Here is a 25451-nt window from a genome sequence, read left to right on the forward strand (position 1 = left end):
CCCAGGAGTTTCCATTGTGTCTCAGTGGTAATGAACCCAACTAGTATCCATGAGGATGCTGGTTTGATCCCTGGCTCTGCTCATTGGGTTCGGGATCCAGCATTGCTATGAGCTGTGATGTAGGTCACAGACGTGGCTCAGATTCAGCATTGCTGTGGCTGTGGTATAGGCTGGCAGAAGAAGCTCCAATTCCACCCCTACCCTGGGAACTTCCATATGTCACAGGTGCAGCCATAAAATGCAATGAAAAAAAATTTTTTAAATAATAAAAAAATTTATCCCAAACAAGAAAAATTAAAAGTTCATGACCAGGAGTGAAACCGCAGCACACCAACACAAGCAGAAGAGCAGTCTGAGAAAAAAGATCACATCACTCAGTCTGACAGCAGACTTCTCAATAGCAACACTTACAGCCAGAAGACAAAATAACTGTACCCCCAGAATGCTGAGAATGGCTGTCAACCTAGAATTGTATACCCAGCAAAACTTTCAACTCTTAGGAACAAATTAAATCTCTAGTGAGAGAAGTGAGATAAATGGAAGCACACCAGCATGAAATATTATGCAGCTGATAAACATTTAATTTACAAGAGGTTTATAAAAACATTACATAAAAGCATAAATGCTAAAGATAGAGAAATTAAGTAGGAAAAGGAAGATGTATAAGTTGTAGGTACAAAAAAGTCGGAAAAGAACATCAGCAAGTGATGTGGAGACAGACTGGAAAGAAATACAACAAAATGCAGTAACCATTGTCTCTGGGTAGTGGTGAGACTAGAGGGTATCTGTTTTCTCTTTTTATCCCATCTTGCTAGGTTTTGTATACTGAGCAGCCCCTAGTGCATTTTTCAAAAACAACGGAAAAAGAAAAAAAAAAAAAAAACCCCACAGAAGTTCTATTGTTATTCTACCGCTCCCATCCCCAAATTCTGGGTCACCTGCAGGTTCCCCTGAGGGTCCTGCCCTATCCCCTCCCACCTCCCTTTTAGACACCCACTTCTATCTGCACCCTGTGTTTTCGCACCCCCTCCCCACTGCCACAACCCACAGGCAATCAACCCTTTCTTGACAAGGAAGGAGCCAAGGTTTTCCCCATCCTCCTTCCAAAGCCTGGAATGCGGAGTTTTCTTGTGGTGCAGAGGATTAAGGGTCTGGCGTTGTCCCTACTGCAGCTCAGGTCACTGCTGTGGCATGGGTTTGATCCCAGGCCTGGGAACTTCCACAGGCCGTGAGTGCAGTGAGAAAACAAAAGGAATCACAAAGCCTGGAATGCATGGCTGGTAGGGAGATCAGAAAGGCAACCCATCCTGCTGTAGAGCACAGGGAACCGTATCTGGTCACTTGTGATGGAACATGATGGAAGATAATGTGAGAATATATATATGTGACTGGGTCACTTTGCTGTACAGCAGAAATTGACAGAACATTGTAAAACAACCACAAAAGAAAAAAAAAATAAAAATCTTAATTAAAAAAAAAGAAGAAAGACAACCTGCTCCCTGCCAGTCCTGGCTCACCCCTTCCAAAGTGCACTTGACCTGGGCCTGGACTCAGGCCAAGGAATGGCCCCAGCTGGGTCCCTGTGTCATGGGCAGAGCAGGCCCTACCGGGGGCCCCAGGGAGATGCCACACACCAAACTCTCTAAGCTGGAGAGACCTGGATGCTCGACAGACCCTCTGGTGCTCGAATTCCAGTGTTAGGGTCAGGATCGCCGGGGCACTTGTTAGAAATGCAGAGTCTTGGGCCCAGCCTCAGAGATGATTTTGGTAAGTGGTTTGTTTTTTTTTTTTTTCTTTTTTTTTTTCTTTTTTAGGGCCTCACCTGTGGCATATGGAAGTTTCCTGGCTAGGGGGCAAACTGCAGCTGCTGGCCTCCACCACAGCCACAGCCACCCCAGATCCAAGCTGTATCTGCGACCTCAGCCACAGCTTGTGGCAAAGCTGGATCCTTAAGGGAGGCCAGGGATCGATCCTCACGGACACTATGTGGGGATCTTGAGCCACGGAGCCACAAGAGGGACTCCGGTTTTAGTAGTTCTCGTGGAGCCCAGCTTCCTGAAGGACTGGGATGCAGGTAGCTCAGAGCCCAGCTTCGAGAGATCAGAATCGGGTCTAATGCAGCAAACTCCCTCCTCCCCACTGGCTTATGTAGAACTTAGCCCTGAGTCTGAGGATGGAAGGAAGGGGGGAGAAAATGGGGTCTGGGGGCCAGGTGGGGAGGTGGGGACTGTTCCCAAGCACCCCGGCCCGGGGGAGTTCCCATAGCAGATGCAAACTCAGACCAGATTCCCTGAGCCCTGCCTGGCCCTGGGAAGGGTCCAGTGGCTGCGTGCCCTGCCCAGGGCTGTGACCATCTCTGGGCGGTCCCAGCCTCCAGCCGGAACTGTGAGGCCACCCCTCCAGGCTCCAGGGCTAACGGTCTCCCAGGTCAGGCTGGGGACCTGCAGGAGGAGAGTTTGGGGAGGTGGGGGAGAGGCCTGGAGGCTGGCAGGTGAACCGTGAAGCTGTAGCAGAAAGCTTATCGGAATTAGTGCAAATTCAACCCTTCAGATTCACGGTGGGCAGACGACCTTCTTCGGCTACCATGAGATGAATTCTGAAAGGCCCGGCCCCTCCCCGGACACGGGGAGAGGAGGGCCTGGGGTCACGTCTCCCTCAGGGTCCCGCAAACAGGCTCCGTCTTCCTCTGAAGCCTGTAAAGACAACAGTGAGAGATGAAAAGCAGAGCCCAGCTGGGTCTCCAGTGGCTGCGGGTCCGCCCCAGCCTTTCCCCCCAAGTTCTGGGCCTCTGCCCATCTAAGGGGCACAGGACTAACCATTTCTCCTCCCAGAACCCCCAGGCTCTGACCCGTCCCCCCATCCCCCATCCTGGCCTCAGGCCTGGCCCCATCCCCCATCCACGGCCTCAGGCCTGGTTCTGGCCACCGATGTGGGAATCCCGCCAAGCCCAGAGCTCTTGAAGCGGGCACTTCCCATATGCTCTTCAAGAATTTTCTGGCTGGGGGCTGGGGGGTGGGGGTGGGAGAGGAAGAGGATTCGAGGTCAGAAGCCCTGGCCTCCTGGGTGAAGTGGCCTCGGCTATGGTTATGATGGGATAGGTGGGTGGGTGCCGAGGGCCGGGCCCTCCCCCACTTCCCTGCATTGTCAGAAGGGATCCGGGCTAGGTGGCTCCAAACCCCCAGTGGCCCCTGTCCACACCTGGCTCAGGCACCGGATCTCCGTGTTGGGGCTGGCAGGAGGCCCAGTGGGCCCTGCAGGGTTGATCGCGGTGTACTCCGGGACCCAGCTGCTCTCCAGCGGCTGAAACACAGACCCAGTCAGAGCAGCCTGTTCCTGGCAGCAGGGATGGCCTGCAAGCGAAGTGGGAGGGGGGCCATGGGGGGGCGGGGCCTATGGAGTCAGAGTCCTTAGGTCCAATTTACAAGGCTCACCGTGACTTTGGGCAAGGCATCTCACATCTCTGAGATTGAGTTTCCTCACCTGTAATATGGGCATGGGAATTTTCCTCTTAGGGTCATTACAATGTTTTTTTTCTTTTTAGGGCCACACCCGTGGCATATGAAAGTGCCCAGGTTAGGGGTCCAATCAGAGCCGCAGCTGCCAGCCTATGCCACAGCCACAGCAACGCCAGATCCCAGCTGCATCTGCAACCTACACCATGGCTTGTGGCAATGCTGGATCTTTAAGCCACGGAGCGAGGCCAAGGATCAAACCCACATCCTCATGGATACTAGTTGGGTTCTTAACCCACTGAGCCACAATGGGAACTCCTGTAATAAATATTTGTGATAATGTGTTATCACTCGATAGCTAGGAACTCCTGGAATGATTCATTCGTCTTCCTGATTATTTCTCTCCTTAAAGCAAGAGGAATGCGCAGGCTGCAGGCTCTTTGCAGGAGGTGAGGAGGAGGCAAAGTTGGACACCTCAGAACCTCACCGAATAGCGAGAGCACAGGAAAAATTCTTCAGGAATCACTGGTCTGAGCAGCCCCTCCCTGGTTAGATGCCAGAGCCCAGGGAAGAGGGGCGGGGAGTCCAGCGAGCGTGGCGAAGCCCCTCCCCGGACCCGGCTCAGCGGCTCCCATGGGTCCTCCCTCTCCTTGCCCAGCAGCTGGCCAGGGCAGAGGCGGGAGCTGGCCGAGGCCCCCAGCCTTGTCTCCTAAGGGCGTAGCGGCCCCGAGGCGGGCTGGCCAGCAAGTCACCTGGTCTGAGGGACGCTGAAGCCTAGGAAAGAAGCTCACATTTTCTAGATAACTATGCAGTGTCTCATCTCACTTGTTCCTCACTGCAGTCCTTCCAGATGGGGAAATCGAGGCTCAGAGAGGTGACCTAACTTGCCAGACGTCACACAGCTGGTGAGAACCTGAGCTGCGCCCTGTAGTCATGATTAGTAAGCTTCAGACCCACGATCTTTCCCTGCACGAGGCTGCCACTGTGACAGGGCGTCCCACACACTTTTCTTTTTTTTGCTATTTTAGGACGGTACCCGTGGCATATGGAGGTTCCCAGGCTAGGGGTCTAATAAGAACTGTAGTCGCTGGCTTAACGCCACAGCCACAGCAATGCAGGATCCAAGCCACATCTGCGACCTACACCACAGCTCATGGCAACACCGGCTCCTTAACCCACTGAGTGAGGCCAGGGATCGAACCCATGGCCTCACGGATCCTAGTCGGGTTCGTTAACTGCTGAGCCACCAAGGGAACTCCCCAGACACTTTTCTGCAGTATTCCCTGTCTCCCAACTGGGCCCCTGCTTCCATCAATACCTTAGCTGTGGAGGATGGGGGCTCAGGTGGAGGTTTGAGCCACCTCTGCTGACACCTTCGGTCTTATGGGGACAAGGAAGGAATCAGAACAGAATTCCTGGAGCACAATGTGACTGGGGGTGGGGGGATGAGGGCGTCAAGGAGTGGGGGGAGGGGGAGGGAGCTTTCGCAAATGCTGTCGCTCCCAGCCTCTGTCTGTCCCAGCCCTGCCTGGGGTGAGGATGTGGCAGAGCTGGGGCTGGGCCAGAGGACTCTTGTCGTCGGGTCCATTTCCCACCAATCCCTTATTGACAGCTTGGTGATTCGCTCAAAACCCAACCATGGGCGGTCCTGTCGTGGCTCAGCAGGTTAAGAACCCAACATAGTTCCATGAGGATGTGGGCCTGATCCTTGGCCTCCATCAGTGGGTTAAGGAGCCGGCATTGCCTCAAGCTGCAGCGCAGGTCACAGATGCAGCTAGGATCCCGCATTGCTGTGGCTGTGGTACAGGCCAGTAGCTGCAGCTCTGATTGGACCCCTAGCCTGGGACCCTCCATATGCTGCAAGGGTGGCCCTAAAAAGCAAAGGAAATAAAATAGAGTAAAATAAAGTAAATGCAATCATTCTTGTAATACACTCAGCTTATACACAGCACTCCATACATGATACTTCCTTTTTCTACCCACTCCCAGGCTCACAGAGGAAGAGAAGTTGGGTACTTCTATTAATGGGGCTGCAAATAAAATACAGGACATCCGTTAAATTTTAATTTCCTCGTGCCACCCTAAAAACAAAACAAAACCAACCCAGCCACTGCTGACCACTGACCATCAGCAGCTGCGGAAGTGTCACCTGCTTAAGGGTGGCCGAATTTGAGGAACGAACATCATGGGGCAGACACTAAGCCACACATGGTGGGGCCAAGGACCACCACCCTCTGTCCAGGGAGGGTCTCCATCCTTCAGGGGTCCTTCTGCCCACGCCGTGGACGCTGGGCTGCTCCAGCAGGCATGCAGGCATTTTCTGGGTGGTTGAATATACAAGAGCCATATGAGAGCCTCTAGTTCTAGTGGCTCAAAAAACAGGAGCAGGCAGCACGGAGGTGCTCCCTCTTAGCCCAGCCTCGCTTCCAGAGCTGGGCAGGGCATGAGCCTCTGGATGCAGAGGCAGGAGGGGGGCTCTGGCGGTGGCCCTGGCCATCCCTCTGTCCATGTCCATGACCTTTCCCTTGCTCTCTTTGGTCACGACCACCTGGCTGAGCTTCCTGAGGCAACAATAGCTGCTTCCGAAGCCGAAGCCGGGGAGGCCCAGCTCCCCATCCCGCCCCGGCCCCTCCCTAGAGGATCGGGCCTGAGTCTTTTGTCCTGACTGGCGCCAGGAAAGACGGCAGCCCCTCTTCCTTGCTCCAAGGTTTGAGGGAAGCAGAATGGAGGCATCTCAGTAAACAGCTGAGGAAGGAGAGGCCGGGAGGGGGGTTGGGTGAGGCAGGTGAGGCTTCTGCTTCCCTGAGCCGTGACCGTGACCGTGACCCCCTCCGTAGGAGCGCCGGCGTAGGAAGGGAGGTCTCTCCAGGAGTGGGGAAGGGCCCGGCAGCAGGTAGCGTCAAGGCAGCTTCCTCTCTCCAAGAAGGGGGGTACAGAGACCCCCATTCTCTCTGCCCCCTGGTCCCCAGAGTGCCAACCTCGGCCTGAGCGTCAGGACAGCCACGCCACCTTGGTCTCAGAGCCAAGGAAAGCTCAGAGAGAACAGAGGGGTGTTCTGGAAACAGGAGAGTTGGGAGCCGAGAGCTCTGAACCCTGCTCTCTCTCCCTTTCTCTCTCTCTCTCTCTTTTTTTTTTTGTCTTTTTGCTATTTCTTAGGCCGCTCCTGCGGCATATGGAGGTTCCCAGGCTAGGGGTCTAATTGGAGCAGTAGCCACTGGCCTACGCCAGAGCCACAGCAATGCGGGATCCGAGCCGCGACTGCAACCTACACCACAGCTCACAGCAATGCCGGATCGTTAACCCACTGAGCAAGGGCAGGGACCGAACCCGCAACCTCATGGTTCCTAGTCAGATTCGTTAACCACTGCGCCACGATGGGAACTCCTCTCTCTCTTTTTTTTTTTCCAGCCGTACCTGCGGCATATGGAAGTTCCTGAGCAAATTGGAGCTACAGCTGCCGGCCTATACCACAGCCACAGCAACACCAGGTCCAAGCCACATCTGCGACCTATGACATAGCTTGTGAAAACGCTGGATTCTTAACCCACTGATCGAGGCCAGGGATCGCCCACATCCTCATAGACACTATGTCAGATTTTTTTTTTTTTTTTTTTGCCTTTTCTAGGGCTGCACCTGCGGCACATGGAGGTTCCCAGGCTAGAAGTCTAATTAGAGCTGTAGCTGCCAGCCTACACCACAGCCACAGCAATGCGGGATCCGAGCTGCTTCTGTGATCTACACTACAGCTCATGGCAACGCCGGATCCTTAACCCACTCAGCGAGGCCAGGGATCGAACCCGCAACCTTATGGTTCCTAGTCGGATTCGTTAACCACTACGCCACGACGGGAACTCCCCTTTTTCTTTTTTCAGATTTTTAACCGGGAGAGCCACAATCGGAACTCCTGAATCCTGCTCTCTTATTTGGGCCACCGCCTGCTGTGTGAACTTGGGCAAGACTTTTCCCCTCTCTGGGCCTCATTCTCTCTTCTGCAAATAGCTGCGGTTGTCATACTCCGAAGTGCTGTTGGAATTCCTGGTGGCAGTGTTTAAACTTCGATTTCCTGCCCCCAATCCCTGGAGGTTTGGTTTGGCACTCCTGTCAAGGAAAGTGTATTTCTAAGAGGCCGCCACCCCGAGGTGTCCTGGAAGTGGGTTTGCACCAACTTAGAGAAAGGCTTGTCGAGATGACCTCAAAGGCCCCCTGGAGATCCAGCTCGGATGTTCTCTGATACTGATGGGGGGATGGGAAGAGGGCCCTGGGCCTGGAGCAGAGCCCTGTTGGCACCGGTGGGAAGTCAGGGTGAGGACGGCAGCCTGAAGGGCTGGTCTCGGGCTCACACGGATTCCCCGGATATTCGAAGCACGGAAGCCCAGGCAGGGAGCGCAAGAGCCAGGGCCTGGGGAGTCCTGACTTCCAGCCCCACGGGGGTCTGACCTTGGGTCCGCCTCCTTCCTTACCGAGTGGGAGAGCTGGAGCTTCTCCTTCCTCTCTGTCTCTGCGGTCAGTTGAGCTGAAAGAGACCAGAGGGAGCACCTTGAAGCCAGGAGTCACCAGGAGATGCAGCTGACGCCACGGGGGTGGACAGGCCCCCTTGCATCGACCTTCCTGGAGGAAGCTGGCAGGCGGATTGGGCAGAGACCTGGCAATGACCTGGACTTTTGAGCTTAGTACATGGAAATCCCCTCAGTGGGCCAGAAACTGTCAATGGAAGGGGTTGTGTGCGCCTGGGTTGTTGCTTCTTAAATCTTACCCTGCACACAGGACCCTGGGAAATTCTATTACAATGCAGATTCTAATTCAGTAGCTTGAGGTTAGGGCCTGAGAGTATGCATTTCTTTCTTTCTTTCTGTCTGTCTGTCTTTCTGTCTGTCTGTCTGTCTTTCTTTCAGGGCTGCACCTGTGGCACATGGAAGTTCCCAGGCTAGGAGCTGAATCGGAGCTACATCCACTGGCCTACGCCACAGCCACAGTAACTCCAGATCCAATCCGCGTCTGCAACCTATACCATAGCTCATGGCAACGCCGGATCCTTAACCCACTGAGTGAGGCCAGGGATTGAACCAGCATCCTTGTGGAAACTAGCCGGGTTCATAACCTGCTAAGCCACAATGGGAAGTCTGAGAGTCTGCATTCCTCACAGGCTAGTAGGGATGTCACTGCTGATATCTAGGGACCACAACTTGAGAGGCAAGGTGCTAGGAGGCTCTGAGGTTGTGACCAGGAATGTTCCCATCCCGTGTGCTCCTCCCGATTCCTCTGAGGGGACCTAGGGACACAGACAAAGCTGACATTTCTTCCTAGGGGCCACACAGTGGAGAGCTAAGAGACAGGCTCAGGATCCACCCCCATGGCCACAACACAGGGACGCCAATTTGTAAAGCTGACTTCCCAGCTCTACTGCTTCCCAGCCGTACAACATAGGGCAAGTCGCTTAACCACTCTGTGCCTCAGTTTCTTGCCCTGTAAAATGGGGGTACTTGCAGCAAGTAGTTCCTAATTCCACAGTATTAAGAGAATTAAAGGAGATAAAAAAAGCAACATAAGCCACACCACGGTGCCTGGCACAAGGCAGCTCCATTAGCGTCATCTCAGTTAAACCCTCTTAATCTGTGCCATTCACCATGGGCACTACACGCGGCCACTGAGCACTGGACACGTGACTACTCTCAGTTACACTGAGATTCCTTTTTTTTTTTTTTTGTCTTTTGTCTTTTGTCTTTTGTCTTTTTAGGGCCGCACCTGCAGCATATGGAGGTTCCTAGGCTAGGGGTCGAATCAGATCCATCACCACAGACATAGCAATGCTGGATCTGAGCTGAATCTATACCAGATCCTTAACCCACTGAGTGAGGCCAGGGATCGAACCCACATCCTCCTCATGGATACTAGTTGGGCTTGTTACCCCGGAGCCACAGCGGGAACTCCAATATCCTAGGGAATTTTAAATCACACATGTGGCTTGTATTCTATTTCTGCTGGACATATAGCTGAGGAAGCCGAGGCTCTGGAAGTTAGGTGACTTGCCCAAGGTCACACAGCTAAAAACTGGCAAAGCTGGGATTTGAAGCCAAGCCTCGAAAGGGGCCGAGCACGTCTACAGACCCAGCAGCAGGTGCTGGGCCACCATGTACATCCTGCTCAAGTTCAAGTGCTCGGCCCAGCACGACCTCTCCTGCCTCCCCCAGAGTCTGTCATACAAGGAACCTGCCGAGATGGCTTCACTGGGATGGACAGAGAGAGAAGAGGCTGATGAGCTTGGACAGAATAACCAAAGCAAGCATCCCCTTGCTCCCCCATTGAACTGCCTGTGCCTAACGCGGACCGCCCTGTGGGTCCCTCATAAGGGAGGGGCGGGGTTCTTGACGCCCATTTCTCAGATGCACACACCAAGGCCCATGAGGTCTCTCCGGGGTGGTGGGGGACTGTGGGTCTCAGGGAGGCTCCCTGGCTGAGAGCTTCTCACCCCCTCCCGTCCACACGCTCACCTTCCTTCCTCCGCTGCAGCACCCAGCTGCCGAGGGCGGCCAGGCCTGTGGCCAGCAGAAGGGCCAGCAGCACCAGGACGGGGGCCAAGATGCGGGTCATGGGGATGGATGTCCTGTGGGTGACATGGAAGGAGCCCCCGAGGCTGTCAGTAGATGTCGGTGGCACACTGGGCATCCTTATTCTAAATCCCAGCCTCTCCCAGGGAGGTCGGAGGGCACTGGGGACCACAACATCCGGTTGGTCTCAATGGAGGGGACGTTAGTCCCATCTCCAGCCCCAGGAGACGCTTTCAGCTGGTTCTGACCCTGTGAGCGGCTACCTGGCCGTCGGTAGTTTATACATAACCCCCTCCCCCACCAAGAGCCGGTCCCCCAGGCTGGGACTCCAGTTGGGTAAGAAAAAGTCACATTGTTTGGTTCCACATTTTCTGTACTTTCTTGGCCACACCCGCAGCATGCAGAAGCTCCCAGGCAAGGGACTGAAACTGACTCAGGTCACAGCAGTGACAAGGCTGGTTTCCTTTTTTGGGGGGCCTTACCCTCAGGTGGGAGTTCTCAGGCACGGCAGTGATAAGGCTGGGTCCTTAACCCACTGAGCCACCAGGGAACTCCTGGTTTCACATTTTCATGCTTGGCATAAGGCCCAGGGCAAAGTGGACAAGCAAAAGCTGCTGAACTGGGGTGGCTACCCCTGAAGCCGGGCCGGAAGTGAGCTGAGAGACTGGGGCCACGGCCTGCACCTCGGTGGCTCTGCATGTCCAAGGCAACAGGGCTACTGGCCCGTGTAGCACAGGCGGTTCACTGCTCAAGGGCCCCTATAGGCAGGGGCTAGGGTGAGGGCTGAATCTGCCCTCTGTGCAGGGGCTGTGCTCATGACAAGAGGCTGTGTCCGCCCAGAGGAACTGTTTGCTCAGAGGCACCTTATGGTTTAGGGAGGGATGGCCTGAAAGGGGACCTTGGTCCCCTGGGAGCTCACCCAGACTTGGCGGTGCTGCTTCTGCGGACCAAGCTGGTGTCCTTTGCTGAGGTGGAGTCCAGCTGTGTGGTTGGGCGGGAGATCCCTGCAGGAGGAGAGGTTGCTGGGTGAGGAGTGGTCCCTGCGTATGGAGAGGTTGCTGAGTGAGGAGTGGTCCTTGCGAATGCAGAGGCCCCTGCGTGTGGAGAGGTTGCTGGGTGAGGAGTGGTCCTTGCAAATGCAGAGGCCCCTGCGTGTGGAGAGGTTGCTGGGTGAGGAGTGGTCCTTGCAAATGCAGAGGCCCCTGCGTGTGGAGAGGTTGCTGGGTGCTCGGACGGGAAGGTCCCTGCGGACGGAGAGGCCTCAGCCCCTGTCTTCCCCAGCTTGGCGGTGCTGACGGTCAGGTGGAGACCAGGAGAAGCTACAAGTCCAAAAGCAACGCCTCAGCACCTTCCCTGCTCCTGGATTCCCAGCATCCCCGGACCTCTGACCCTAGACCCCTGAACCCTAGTCTCCCCAGGACCAATTTCTCAGAACACCCCCTGCTACAGGACCCCCCCCAGGAAGCAAACAGAGGCCACAAAGAAGCCGTTTTGAACAAGCAGGCCACCTGGGCCTGGCTCTCAGCTCCCCCTTTTGCAATGCAGCCTGCTCCCTCTATCGTGGGGAGGTGCACTCCCCCCACCCCCATGACCCTGAACGCACCCCAAGGAATGAGGGACGTTTGTTACCTGGGAAGACGTGCAGAGAGACCGAGAAACTATCATCGAGGCCCAGCCTTTGGATCCCGCAGAAGTAAAGCCCCTCGTCCTCCAGGGTGAGGTTCCTCAGGATCACCTTGAACCTGAGCTCCCGGGGGCTGTCGTGGACGGACACCCTGCCTTCCTGGCCATATTCTCCTGAGAAAACAGTCCCTGAGCAGCGGGCGATGAGGTACCCGATCTTCCTGCACCAGTATTTCCTGTGCGTCTTCAGCGCCTCCCCGTAGGTGCACTGCAGGGACACGGTGTCACCTACGAATCCACTGATCTCCTTCGGGCCCACCAGGGTTCCGTAACCTGAAACCACGGCAGGGGGTGAAGGGTGGAATTCCCTGATTCAAGTATCAGGGTCAAGACCAGAAGGCTGGAGTTCCCATCATGGCGCAGTGGTTAACAAATCCAACAAGGAACCATGAGGTTGCGGGTTCGATCCCTGTCCTTGCTCAGTGGATTAAGGATCCGGCGTTGCCGTGAGCTGTGGTGTAGGTCTCAGACGCGGCTCGAATCCTGCGTTGCTGTGGCTCTGGCCTAGGCCGGTGGCTACAGCTCTGATTAGACCCCTAGCCTGGGAACCTCCATATGCCATGGGAGCAGCCCTAGAAAAAGGCAAAAAGACAAAAAAAAAGACACAAAACCAGAAGGCTTTCCTCAATCACCCCCTTGTGAGGGCAGCCCTGGGAAGAGCTGGTACTCCACTCTACCCCGGAGAGAGCTTGGGATAGGTTTCCCTAAACCTGGTGTATTGAAGGCTGGTGATGGGGAAGCTCTTGATTCAGCCAGCCTGGAGTGTGAATCCCAGCACAGCCACTTAGTAAACTGTGTGACCCTGGGGAAATCGCTTGACCTCTCTTGGGCTGCTGAATTTTCTCACCTGTAAATGCTGGTCATGTCTGATTTCATGGAATTAAGATGCTATTATAGGCAAGATCCACTATAATTTTATATAGCATTAAGAAACAAACACTGTCAGTTGAGCAACTGCATCCTCATTTGTTTTTTCTTTTTAGGGCTGCACTCTCGGCATACGGAAACTCCCAGGCTAGGGGGCGAATCGGAGCCACAAGCTGCCAGCCTAAACCACAGCTCACTGCCGCGCTGGATTCCCCACCCCACTGAGCCAGGCCAAGGGGTCAAACCTGCATCCTCATGGATCCTAGTCAGTTCATTAACAACTGAGCCACAAAGGGAACTCCCCTCATCCTGTTTTTATGTTGAAGATAAAGGGTTTTTTTTTAAAAAAGAGCAGACTTGTGAATCGATGAGACAGAAGAACTTTTTACCTTTCGGGGTAGTTGAGCGTGGCATAGCAGAAGTTCAAAAAATTTTTGCTGAGTTTTACGTGGCAACCATATAAAGGGTGTCTTTTGGGCATCCTGGCTTGGCACAGAGTCAAGAAAAGAAGACCCAAAGCGACATAAAGCTGCTTTCACAGCCACTCAGCCACCAAGGGTCTAGACCCCACAAGTCTGGGGGAAGATCTGACTCTGGGTTCCAGAAACAGCAAGTGCAGGCTCCCTCTGAGGACTGAGGGCAAGTAGGGTGGGGTGAAGCCTGGAAGGATCAGGTGGTTGGGTTGGGTCACAGCCTCAAGGCTCTGCTGGGGGTGGGGAGGGGGGAAAGAAAGGAAATGTAGGTTCCGGAGGTTTTGTCCCTGCAGACCCAACGCGCGGGAACGAGTCCCCGCATCCCTCCACCCGCGCCCCCCTCTCACCTGGGAGCACGAGGCAGGCCCACAGCAGGACGAGCGGCCGCATGGTGAGCGCTGGCCGCGCGGGAGCGCACACTGGGAGCTGGGAGCTCCTCTCCACCGCCGCGCTGCGCGGGGCTTCGACTTCCTCCAGAGGGGATGCCGAAGAGGAAGGCAGGGGAGGGGCCGCGCGGGTCACCCCTCTGCGCCCCAGCGCCGGACCGGAAGGCGCCTCTGCCGTTCCCTCCGTGCGCTTCTCCCAAACCCGTGCCCTTGCAGGGGGTCTTAACCATGCCCCTGGCCACGCACCCCGGAGGGTCTGTGCGCACCATTCGGGGAGTCCATGAATCTCGGTGGGAAACATCTTGACTTTCACTAACCTTTAAGTGATATTTATCTTTTCCTTATGAGTGTCGTGTTCGCAGCGCTGTGACTTTGTCACCAATGAACATCACACATTAGCACTTTAAGTTGTCACCAATCGCTTGAAATACTGCTGTGCACGCACCTCACTACTTGGAAAATTGTGTGCTATTAGATTTGCCTCTACGGTTTTACGCAGTTACAAATTACATAATTATTACACAGCCATTAATATTTTGGTAACCACTTCAATATTATTATTGGTCTTTTAAGCATATGTATTTCATGTTATATGTTTAAAAGATCATTACGCTAACACGTGATCCGTAGGCTTCACCAGACTGCCAAACGGTCAAAGGTACATAGGTCCCTCCTTCCCACGGCCTCCCTGGGGGCGCAGTACCGCCCTCGGCCACGCGGCGGCAGTGCAAGCGGGGGTGAAGGAAGCTGAGCGGGGTACCTGCAGCCCCCTGCAGGCCCCGCGAAAAGGCGGCTCTCCCCAGGAGCGCTGAGCTGTCCGGGAGTTTAAAAAAGTGAATTAGCGGTTTTTTGTCACAGAATTGAATCCTTAGGGGTAAGAGAAAAAAACAAAAACAAAAACAAAAAGACCCACGCACTCTAGAAGGGGTCCTGACATATAGTTTTCCAAAATAGCTCTGTGGGGTCTTTTTCCTTATTGCAAAGGTTATACAAGTTGTAAGCAAAATTTTACACAGTGCAGAAATGCTTAAAAAAAAAAAAAAGGAATTCTCTGGTGGCTCAGTGGGTTGGGATCAGGTGTTGTCACTGCTATAGCTTGGCTTTGACCCCTGAGTAGGGAACTTCCGCATGCTGTGCACCAGGGGGAAAAAAAAAAGAATGGGAACGTCTCCTGTTATTCTCCTTCTTTCTTAGAAAACCACTGTTAATATTTTGACATATATACCTCCACATAAACAGGTGGAATTTTTACCCACTTGCCGGGCTGGTATTTGAGGCATTAACTCAGTGCTTCTGGGAGGGGAGCCTGTGTGTGTGATTCTGATGATGTGGAAGATTTTTTTTTTTTTTTTTGGCTGCGCCCATGGCATGTGGAAGTTCCCCAGCCAGGGATCGAATCCGTGCCACCAGCGTCAAGGCCTGATCCTTAACCTGCTGAGCCACCAGGGAACTCCACGTAGTAGATATATTTTAATTTTACCGTTAAAATTAAACGGGGGTGCTGCTGGCATTTAATGGACAGGGCCAGGGGTTCACATAGCTGAAAACTCTGTTATGATCACAGACTACAAAGGGTAATCAGTTTTTGCAGTTTTACCAACACAGCTTAAAATGTATTTATTCTGGTGTTTAATAGCATATCTCTACTATTTGGGGGGGGGGTCCTTATACAGGGTAATTTCCTGATCTTGTTACTTTTCTGAAATCCTAACTTGACACTTTGAGATCTGCGTTATTTGGTTACAAATTGTTTCCCTTTGTTTTTTTTCCCTTCTGTTACAGCTTAGGCATCATATTGTGGTTTTTAAAAACGAAGAGTGTGAAAAGGCCCATTATTTATGATGGCCACTGTGGGGAGAGTAAACGAAGTGTTTTTTTATTTTTTTGTCTTTTTGTCTTTTTAGGGCCACACCTGCGGCATATGGAGGTTCCCAGGCTAGAGGTCCAATCCGAGCTGTAGCCGCCAGCCTACACCACAGCCACAGCAACACCGGATCCGAGCCGCGTCTGTGACCTACACCACAGCTCATGGCAATGCCGGATCCTTAACCCACTAAGCGAGGCCAGGGATTGAACCCGTAACCTCATGGTTCCTAGTCGGATTTGTTAACCATTGAGCCATGATGGGAACTCCAGAAGTGTTCTTTTTATTTTGACAAGAGGGTGTCGGGTCTGCTGTGCAGCACCCCAACACCTGGCTCCCTTCGAGTGTATTGTGAGGTCCGTCCCTCCACCCTGCCAGCCCCACACCTGGCCAGGAGCAAGGTTCGAGGGCTCTGTTAGAAAGAGATCTCCAGGCCCAGAAGTGGTACAAGAGCTGGGGAGAAGGCCCAAGATCGGGGCACTGGTCTGGGCTCTGCCACTGGTCCCATGTTGTACTGGGGACAATGAGTAGAACCCCGCCTCCTCCATACACAGTAGGTTTGGGGATCTGAAGGGAGAGGACACTTGCTTCCTGCTTCCCGGAGCTCTGGAAGGTGCCCTGCCCTCACAGCCTAGGAGAGCAGGGGGCAAACTGTTTCCTGGACCAGTGAGCTTGGGGCAGTCTCGCCACATCCTCATGGCATCCGTGAGCCCAAGAATGGTTTGGCCATGCCTGGTGTTGCCATGGCTGGGATGAAGGGATGGGGCAGCCGGCATGGGGAGGAGGAAACAGCCACACCGGAGCCCACAGGAAGCCGGAGAGTCTAGCGGATGCCAGCAGGGGCAGATGAGGAGGAGGGTGTGGAGAGAGACCCAGGGTGTTATATCCAACAACGACGGGGGAGGAGTTCCTGTTTTGGTTCCGTGGTAACGAACACGACTCGTATCCATGAGGACGTGGGTTCCATCCCTGGTCCTACTCAGTGGGTTAAGGATCTGGCGTTGCTGTGGCTGTGGCGTAGGCCGGCAGCTGCAGCTCCAATTCAGCCTCTAGCCTGAGAACTTCTGTATGTGGAAACTGTGGCCCTAAAAAAGAAAAAAAAAAAAAAGGGATGAGCCACAAGCTGGAAAGAGCCCGGATCCCTGAGTCACCACTTGGAAGAGAGCTCCCTCTCTTCCAAGCCAACAGCAAGATTTGGTGTGAGCAAGAGATAGATTTTGATGTGTTTGGCCACTGAGACTTCAGTTTGTTTTGGGGGCAAAGCTTAGATGCCACAGCTTTGGAGTTCCCATTGTGGCGCAGTGGTTAACGAATCCGACTAGGAACCATGAGGTTGTGGGTTTGGTCCCTGCCCTTGCTCAGTGGGTTAACGATCTGGCGTTGCCATGAGCTGTGGTGTAGGTTGCAGACACGGCTCGGATCCCGCGTTGCTGTGGCTCTGGCGTAGGCCAGTGGCTGCGGCTCTGATTCGACCCCTAGCCTGGGAACCTCCATATGCTGCAGGAGCGGCCCAAAGAAATAGCAAAAAGACAAAAAAAAAAAATAAAATAAAATAAAATAAAATAAATGCCACAGCTTTTTGTTGTTTCACATGTATTTCATCCTCTGATTCACCTAAAGCTTCCCCTCCCCAACCAGTGGCAAACTCAACTGTTCAACTTCCTCCACTGTACAAATCTGACAACTGCTTTCAAGATTTTCTTTTCTTTTCTTTCTTTCTTTTTTTTTTTTTGTCTTTTAGGGCTGCACCCATGGCATATGGAGGTTCCCAGGCTAGAGGGGTGGAACCAGGGCCGCAGCTGCCAGCCTAACCAATGCCAGATCCGAGCCTGGAGCTAGTGGCAACACTAGATCCTTAGCCCATTGAGCTTGGCAGGGATGGAGCCCGTATCCTCATGGGTACTAGTTGGGTTCGTTACTGCTGAGCCACAACGGGACCTCTGCTTTCAAGATTTTTATGTTGACTATTTTAAGGAGTTTTTACTTCTAGGAATGCCAGTGGGGCCATGGGGAGGGCAGCAATGTAAGACTAAGTACTTAGGATCTTCCTCCTTCAGAAGCTGGATAAAATAGACATATATTTTAAAATATTCTCAAAAACCTTGAATGCTAATGCAATGTGGTGTCTTGGATTGGATCCCAGAAGAAAGAAAGGGTATTAGAAAAACTAGCTCGGAGTTCCCATCGTGGCTCAGTGGTTAACGAACCCTACTAGCATCCATGAGGACGGAGGTTCAATCCCTGGCCTTGTTCAGTGGGTTAAGGATCTGGCGTTGCTGTGAGCTGTGGTATAGGTTGCAGACGTGGCTCGGATTCTGAGTTGCTGTGGCTGTAGTGTAGGCCAGCAGCTGCAGCTCCAATTGGACCCCTAGCCTGGGAACCTCCATATGCCTCGGGTGCGGCCCTATAAAGACCAAACAAACAAACAAACAAAAAAAGGTCCCAATCCCAGAGTTCCCCCTGTGGCACAGTGGGTTAAGGACCCGGTGTTGCCGCAGCTGTGGTGTACCTCACAGTGGAGGCTCGTATTTGATCCCTGGCCCAGGGACTTTCACATACCGAGGGTGCAGCCAAAAAAAGAAAAAAGCAAAATGGTTCTTGTCTGTGTAGAGAAGGTTGCTAAGGTGGAGGGGGTTGGGGAGTGGATGGACTGGGGGTCGGGGTTGGCAGGTGTAAGCTTTTATATATAGAATGGATAAACAGTAAGGTCCTACGCTACAGCACAGGGACATATATTCAATATCCTATGATAAACCAGAATGGAAAAGAATGTTTTTTAACTACATATATATATATATATATATATGTAACAATCACTTTGCTGTGCAGCAGAAATTAACACAACAATTTAAATCAATTAATAAATAAACTTAAGGAGTTCCTGCTGTGATGCAGTGCGTTAAGGATCCAGCATTGTTTCTGCAGTGGTTCAATCCCCAGCCTGGTGCAGGGGGGTTAAGGGGTGGGTATTGCCACAGCTGTGGCATAGCCCTGACCTGGGAAATCCCATATGCCGCAAGTGTGGCCAAAAAAGAAAAAAAAAAAAGTTTTAAATAGTCCTGGTCTGGTAACTTCCTCCTGACCCCCTTACCTCCGGGTACCATAAAGATACCAATGAAAAATCCTTTCTGGGAGTTCCCGTCGTGGTGCAGTGGTTAACGAATCCGACTAGGAACCATGAGGTTGCGGGTTCGGTCCCTGCCCTTGCTCAGTGGGTTAACGATCCAGCGTTGCCATGAGCTGTGGTGTAGGTTGCAGACGCGGCTCGGATCCTGCGTTGCTGTGGCTCTGGCGTAGGCCGGTGGCTACAGCTCCGATTCAACCCCTAGCCTGGGAACCTCCATATGCCGCGGGAGCGGCCCAAGAAATAGCAACAACAACAACAACAAAACAACAACAAAAAAAGACAAAAGACAAAAAAAAAAAAAAAGAAAAAGAAAAATCCTTTCTGGAAGAAAATAGCATCAACTTAAGCATCAGATTATCTTAAAAATCATTTTTTCCCTAAATAAAATCCAATATAAAAAGATAATCAGATGCACGAGGACAAGACTCCACAAGCAAGAGTGTGCGGGGACAGCCAACTGCAGAAACAGACCCCTGGAGAATCCAGACACTGCAAATATCAGGACAGCTTCAACGCTACTATTCTTACCATGTTCAAGGAGGTAAAAGTCAAGGTGGAAATTTCTGGCAGGGAACTGGAAAGTAAAAAAAGTGACAGAGCAGATTCGAAAAAGAATAGCATGACATTCTAGAACTGAAAAAATATGATTAAAAGTAAGAATAAGGAGTTCCTCGTGGCTCAGCGGTTAACGAATGCAACTAGCATCCATGAGGATAAGGGGTCAATCCCTGGCCTCGCTCAGTGGGTTAAGCATCTGGCATTGCTGTGAGCTGTGGTGTAGGTCGCAGATGCAGCTCAGATCTGGCATTGCTGTGGCTGTAGTGTAGGCTGGCAGCTGTAGCTCTGATTGGACCCCTAGCCTGGGAACCTCCATATGCCAAGGGTGCAAGCCCTAAAGAGACAAAAAATAAAATGAGAAGAGGAGGAGGAGGAGGAGTTCTGTTGTGTCGCAATGGAAACAAATGCAACTAGCATCCATGAGGACGTGGGTTCCACCCCTGACCCTGCTCAGTGGGTTAAGGATCCGGCGTTGCCGTGAGCTGTGGTGTGGGTCACAGAGGCGGCTCGGATTCTGTGTGGCTGTGGCTGTGGCGTAGGCCAGGAGCTACCGCTCCGACTGGACCCCTAGCTGGGAACTTGCATATGCCGAGGCTTCGGCCCTAAAAAGCAAGACGGAGGAGAAGAAGAGGAAGAAGAAGAAACCATCCAGGATGAAGCACAAGGAAACAGAAGGATGGGAAACAGAGTAAGAGCAATGGGGATAAAGTGAGAATGTTCACTCTGTTTTATTGGAGACACAGATTGAAAGCAAACAGAGGATGTGATACAGGCCATGACGTACCAATGTGAAGAAACACACCACGTGTTCCTTAGCACGTGTGTGTGCTTATAACATGTGGGAAGCTGAAGCCTGTGCCCTGAGGTATGGAACCCTCTCCCCTGGGTCTAAGGGAGGTACACTATGGACCCTGGATGGATGACAAAGGTGGCACATCCTTTGTAGAGCAGTGGGGAAAGGAGAGTGTTTTCTTTTTTTGGTCTTTTTTAAAAAATGGCTGCACCTGCGGCATATGGAGGTTCCCAGGCTAGGGGTCGAATGGGAGCTGCAGCTGCCGGCCTACACCAGAGCCACAGCAATGCAGGATCTGAGCCTTGTCTGCAACCTACACCACAGCTCATGGCAACGCCGGATCCTCTATCCACTGAGTGAGGCCAGGGATGGAACCAGCATCCTCATGGATACTAGTTTTGAGTTCTTAACCCACTGAACCACAGTGGGAACTCCAGGATGGTGTTTTCAATAAGTAGTGTTGGGACCATTAGGTACCCACGTGGGAAAAAAAATATAAGCCTCGATCCCTGCCTCCTATCACACACGAATGCCAATGCCAGGTGCATTACACAACCAAATGTAAAAGGCAAAATGATGAAGCTTTTCAAAGATCATGGAGCATATCTTCATGGCCTCGGGGTAGAGGAAGAGTTCTCAAACCAGACACAGACAGCACAGACCACAGAGGAAAAGACTGATAAATTCGCCTACAAGTGTTCATTGGAAGATGCCACAAAGAGAGAAGAGGCACACACACACAGAAAAAAATACCAGCCACGCATAGTGCAGACAGCACAGATATAGCATGAAAAAAGATAATGTTGGACGCAAGAAGCCAGGTATACAAAAGACTGATTCCTTTTTGATGAAATTTAGAAACAGAGCAAACAGAATGGCTTTGCATTGTGGTGTAAATACACTTAGAGGGTAAAACCAGAAAGCAGAGGGACTGTGCCTTCAAAGTCCGAGTAGTGAAGGTCTCTGTGGGAAGAAGCTGTGATCTCCGGGGATATAGGGGGTCTTCTGGGGCTGGAAGAGTTTATTTCTTCACTGGGGTGGTGACCATACAGGTGTTCACTTTTTATTAATTTGTGATTTTTTTTTTGGTCTTTTGTCTTTTTAGGGGCCGTACCCGTGACATTTGGAGGTTCCCAGGCTAGGGGTCCAATTGGAGCTCCAGCTGCCAGCCTACACCACCGCCACAGCAATGCAGGACCTGAGCCGCATCTGCGACCTACACCATAGCTCATGGCAACGCCAGATCTTTAACCCACGGAGCAAGGCCAGGGACCGAACCTGCAACCTCATGGTTCCTAGTTGGGTTCGTTAACCACTGAGCAACGATGGGAACTCCCATGATGTTGTATTGTTTGTGCCTTTTCCCGTGACTCGTTCTATTTCACAAATCTAATATATATATTTTTTGAGATGGAGTGACAAAACAACAAATAGAAAAAGTTATCAGAAATCTAAAACCAAAACCAAAACCAAAACCAAAAAAACCTGGAGTTCCTGTCGTGGCTCAGCGGTAATGAACCCATTATCCATGAAGATGTGGGTTCAGTCCCTGGCCTCGCTCAGTGGGTTAAGGATCTGGCATTGCCGTGAGCTGTGGGGTAGGTCAAAGACGTAGCTCGGATCCTGCTTCGCTGTGGCTGTGCGGCAGGCTGGCAGCTACAGCTTCGATTTGACTCCTAGCCTGGGAACTTTCATATACCACAGGTGTGGTCCTAAAAAGACAGACAAACAAAAATCCAAAAACCAAAAAACCCAGTTTGTAGTAATTTCCCTTGTTCTTGCTGAGATGAAAATAAGCTGAGTCTGCCGTTTCTTCAGACCCTCTGACTCATTTCTTTTTTTTTTTTTCCTTTGGCAGAGCAGCATGTGGAAGTTCCCCAGGCCAGGGATCGAAACCATGTGACGGCATCAGCGCAAGCCACAGCAGTGACAACGCTGGCTCCTTAACCACGTGGCCACCAGGGAACTCCTGTCTGACTCACTCCTGATACCTGTCTGGGAGTGAGCCCATTTTCCCTCTTGGAATTATTCCCCATTCCCTTCGGTATCTGGGCTGAATGCCAAAACCAACGCTGCAGACCTGGAGCCTGAAGCAGATTCTTTCTGTCACCTCGGCAAGGATCGAGGACATTGACATTCTTGCCCCCGCCCCACACTGTGTTTCCTGCACTCTCTCTCCCTGCAAAGGTGGACCCCCCACATCATTCATTTCTCTGGCATCAAGCTCATTTTCTTGTTCTATCTGTGGCTTCCCTGGCTGGTGCATCTTGACCAAGCCCTGTGTGGGTGAGGGGACCCTGCCTGGGCTTCTAGCCATCTTGGCCAACTGTGCCCTGAGTAACCTTCTCTGTCCTCTGCCCCGCTCTAAACTCTCATTCATTCAAATACCTAACCCTATGTTAATTTCAAGTACACAACATTGGGGTTTTTTTTTTAAGAATTTTTTTCAAACATTTTATTTTATTATATTTTTAGGGCCACACCCACGTCATATGGAGGTTCCCAGGCGAGGGGTCAATTCTGAGCTGTAGCCACTGGCCTACACCACAGACACAGCCACACAGGATCCAAGCCACGTCTGTGACCTATACCACAGCTCACAGCAACTCGCCAGATCCTTGACCCACTGAGCGTGGCCAGGGATCGAACCTGCACCCTCATGGTTCCTAGTCAGATTCGTTAACCACTGAGCCACAAGGGGAACTACTCAATGTAGTTCTGATTTACATTTCCCTGATGATTAAGTGATGTTGAGCTTGTGTGAATGTGCCCCTTGGCCATCTATACATGACTTCTTTACAACAATGTCTAGTCCAGTCCTTTGGCCATTTTTTAACTGGGTTGGTTTTTTATCTATTTATGTTTTTTGATGTTGAGATGTATGAGATTTTGGGGGTATGTTTTGTATATGAACCCCTTATCAGACATGTCATTTGCAAACATTGTCTCCCATTCAGTAGGCAGTCTTTCTGTTTTGTCGATAGTTTCCTCCACTGTTGCAAAAGCTTTTAGTTTGATGCGGTCTCAGTTGTTTATCTTTGCTTTTGTTTCCCTTGCCTGAGGAGACAAATCCAAAAAAAGTGTTGCTAAGACCAGTGTCAGAGAGTATACTGCCTTTGTTTTCGCCTAGGAATTTTATGGATTCAGGTCTAATGTGTAAGTCTTTGCTCCAATCTGAGTTATTATTTTTTTCTTTTTTGATCTTTTTTTAGGGTTGTACCCGTGACATGTGGAAGTTCTCAGCCAAGGGGTCACATCAGAGCTACAGTGGCCAGCCTACACCGCAGCCACAGCAACTCGGGATCTGAACCGCATCTGCAACCTATACCACAGCTCACAGCAACACTGGATCCTTAACCCACCGAGCGAGGCCAGGGATGGAACCCGCATTCTCATGGATACTAGTCAGGTTCATTACCGCTGAGCCACGATGGGAACGCCTGAGTTAATTTTTGTATATGGTCTGGGAAAGTAGTCCAGTCGGATTCTTTTGCACGTAGCGACACTATTTTTAAAGTAATTTCTGCCCCAACTTATTTATAGTCATCTTTCTTAAAAGTTAAATTACCATAAACATGAGAATCATTTTGGTACTTTCTGTTCTGGTCTATTTGTCTACCTGTTGATGTTTCTTCTGTATGAAACCTTTAAAACTGTTTTTGTATAAGAAATGGTTCCTATCTGCTAAGGCAAGTGTCACCTTACAACCCACCCTGCCAAATCTGGTCCCCAAATTTTCTTTTTCAGAATTTTCCTGCTATTCACTGATGCTCATTTTTCCTGATGAGTTGGGTGTTTTGGTCCTTGGCTAGTGTTTTAAAGGTCCTCCCCTCCCATATAGCAGTAGGTCCTTTATTTATTTATTTATTTATTTTTACTTAAAAAAAAATCAAACTATAGTTGATTTGCAATATTGTGCCAATTTCTGCTGTACAGCAAAGCGAATAGGACCTTTACTTTTCCTAGTTGGTTTACAACTTGATATTTGATCTTTTGGTTGATTATTTAGTTTGAACTTTTTTTTTTCATTATACTCAATGACTATTATCATTATTGTTTGTCTTTTTAGGGCTGCACCTGAGGCCTATAGAAATTCCCTGACTAGGGCTTGACTCAATGTAACCCCTAGCCTGGGAACTTCCATATGCAGTGGGTGTGGCCCTAAAAAGACACCATCAAGAAAGATCGAGAAGCTATTCTTCTATGTTTTCTTGTGTTAACTTTTCTCAATTTAGTTTATGTTTATGCCTATGGTCCCTCTTCAGTTGAGCTGTGTCTGTGGTATGACTCCCCTCCTCCCGCCATGAACATTAAGTTGTTCCAACACTTTTTTTTTTTTTTTTTTTAGGGCCACACCTGCGGCATATTGACTCAGCAGTAAAATATGGAAGTTCCCAGGCTAGGGATCCAATCCAAGCTACAGCTGCTGGCCTACACCACAGCTCACAGCAACGCGCGATCCTCAACCCACTGAGCAAGGCCAGGGATCGAACCCGCATCCTCATGGCTCCTAGTCAGGTTCCCTAACCACTGAGCCACGAAGGGAACTCCCAAGTGGTTCCAACACATTTACTGGTGTTCTTGTCAGAAGTCATCTGACCCTCTGTCAGAGAGCTCTTGATATTTCTCTAAGTCTAAGCGACCCTGGTAAAAACGCGCCTCCTGTAGTCCTCCCTCCTCAAAGTGAGGTCCTAAGACTAGAAACATGGCATCACCTGGGAGCTCGTTAGAAATGCAGAATCTGGCACCCCTCCAGCCCTACACAACTCCCAGATGATTCATAATCACATTACATTTTGAGAAGCACTGGTGGAGATAATTTTTGAAGAAGGAGCGGAAATGTGATCACGACACATACGGCCACTTACAGCCTCCCCCTGCACCGCAGGCTGTGGGGGCCTGTGGATCTATTTTCTCTCTTGGACGCCGCCAGGCTTACTCTCATCCTCAGCGTCTGGGTCCGGGCTCCGCTCGGGGCGGCCTGCTCCTTGCTCCTGGGGGACAGGGGACCCACGAGCCCACTCCTCACCCTCGAATACCCACAACCACTTGACCACTCACTCATCGAGCAGCTCGAGCCCTCTCCCCCATGCCAATCCTTCCACCCCAACCTCAGCATCTCAGTTACAGAGCAGAGACAATAATGGTCCCTATCTCAGGAGTTAATGCGATGCGAATTGTTCTGAGGAGTACCTCGGGCACAGAAACAGCACAATAAAAGTCAGGGATCGTCAGGGCCATTTCGGAGCCCGTCCCCCAGGAGAAAGCCCCTGAGCGCAAGCCGTTTCCTCGGCAGATCCACCCCCGCCCACTCCAGCCGGGCAGAGCCGAGCCCTGCAGTCTTACCGGCTCGACGTCTCCTCTCTGCCTCCTCCGCGCCCCCAGGGCCCCGGGCACCGATAAATCTTTCCCAGCACCTTGCATTGTTACAGAGAGTTGCCCTCGCGCGTCTGACCGGTCCTCCGCCCCGGCTGGAGTCCGTCAAATTCAGAATCCCTGCTTTGCTAGTCTCGGAACCCCCAGCCCCTGGCACAGTGCCTGGTACTTGGAGGGCGCGCAATAAATGTTTGCAAAATCGAATTCTGTGTTTAGCAAGCGTCCATCCCCCCTCCCCAGCACATGGGGCGGGGGTGGGTATGTGCAGGCGTTGGGGGCGGAGGAGAGGCTGGCTGTTGACCGGGTTGGGGACATAGACAGGGGTCT

General features: G+C 51.7%; 1 protein-coding gene across 19 annotated transcripts; it reads right to left on the minus strand.

The window, feature by feature from the left end:
- Positions 1-558: 558 nt before the first annotated feature.
- Positions 559-25228, minus strand: CD300LG (CD300 molecule like family member g). 19 transcript variants are annotated; one of them, XM_084984397.1, is made up of 8 exons: positions 25095-25228; positions 16168-16355; positions 11627-12020; positions 10917-11091; positions 9941-10053; positions 7913-7965; positions 3199-3300; positions 559-2693 (listed from the first exon to the last, which is right to left on the minus strand). In XM_084984397.1, exons 5-8 carry the CDS (start codon positions 10038-10040, stop codon positions 2580-2582), a joined length of 369 nt encoding a protein of 122 aa, XP_084840523.1. In that variant the 5' UTR covers positions 10041-10053; positions 10917-11091; positions 11627-12020; positions 16168-16355; positions 25095-25228; the 3' UTR covers positions 559-2579. The 19 variants fall into 19 exon arrangements, 14 of the variants coding, with proteins under 14 accessions (XP_084840523.1, XP_020922570.2, XP_020922568.2 ...); XR_014821106.1 differs by lacking the exons at positions 16168-16355; positions 25095-25228 and adding exons at positions 5197-5482; positions 13368-13462 and having other exon boundaries at positions 1776-2693; positions 3199-4618; positions 11627-11953; XM_021066911.2 differs by lacking the exons at positions 16168-16355; positions 25095-25228 and adding an exon at positions 13368-13462 and having other exon boundaries at positions 10917-11001; positions 11627-11953.
- Positions 25229-25451: the final 223 nt, after the last annotated feature.

Source organism: Sus scrofa, chromosome 12, assembly GCF_054392235.1.
Source record: "Sus scrofa isolate SSC_HxYL_T2T_F1_AM1 chromosome 12, Sscrofa_HxYL_maternal_Yorkshire_Landrace_v2.0, whole genome shotgun sequence".
NCBI lineage: Eukaryota > Metazoa > Chordata > Mammalia > Artiodactyla > Suidae > Sus > Sus scrofa.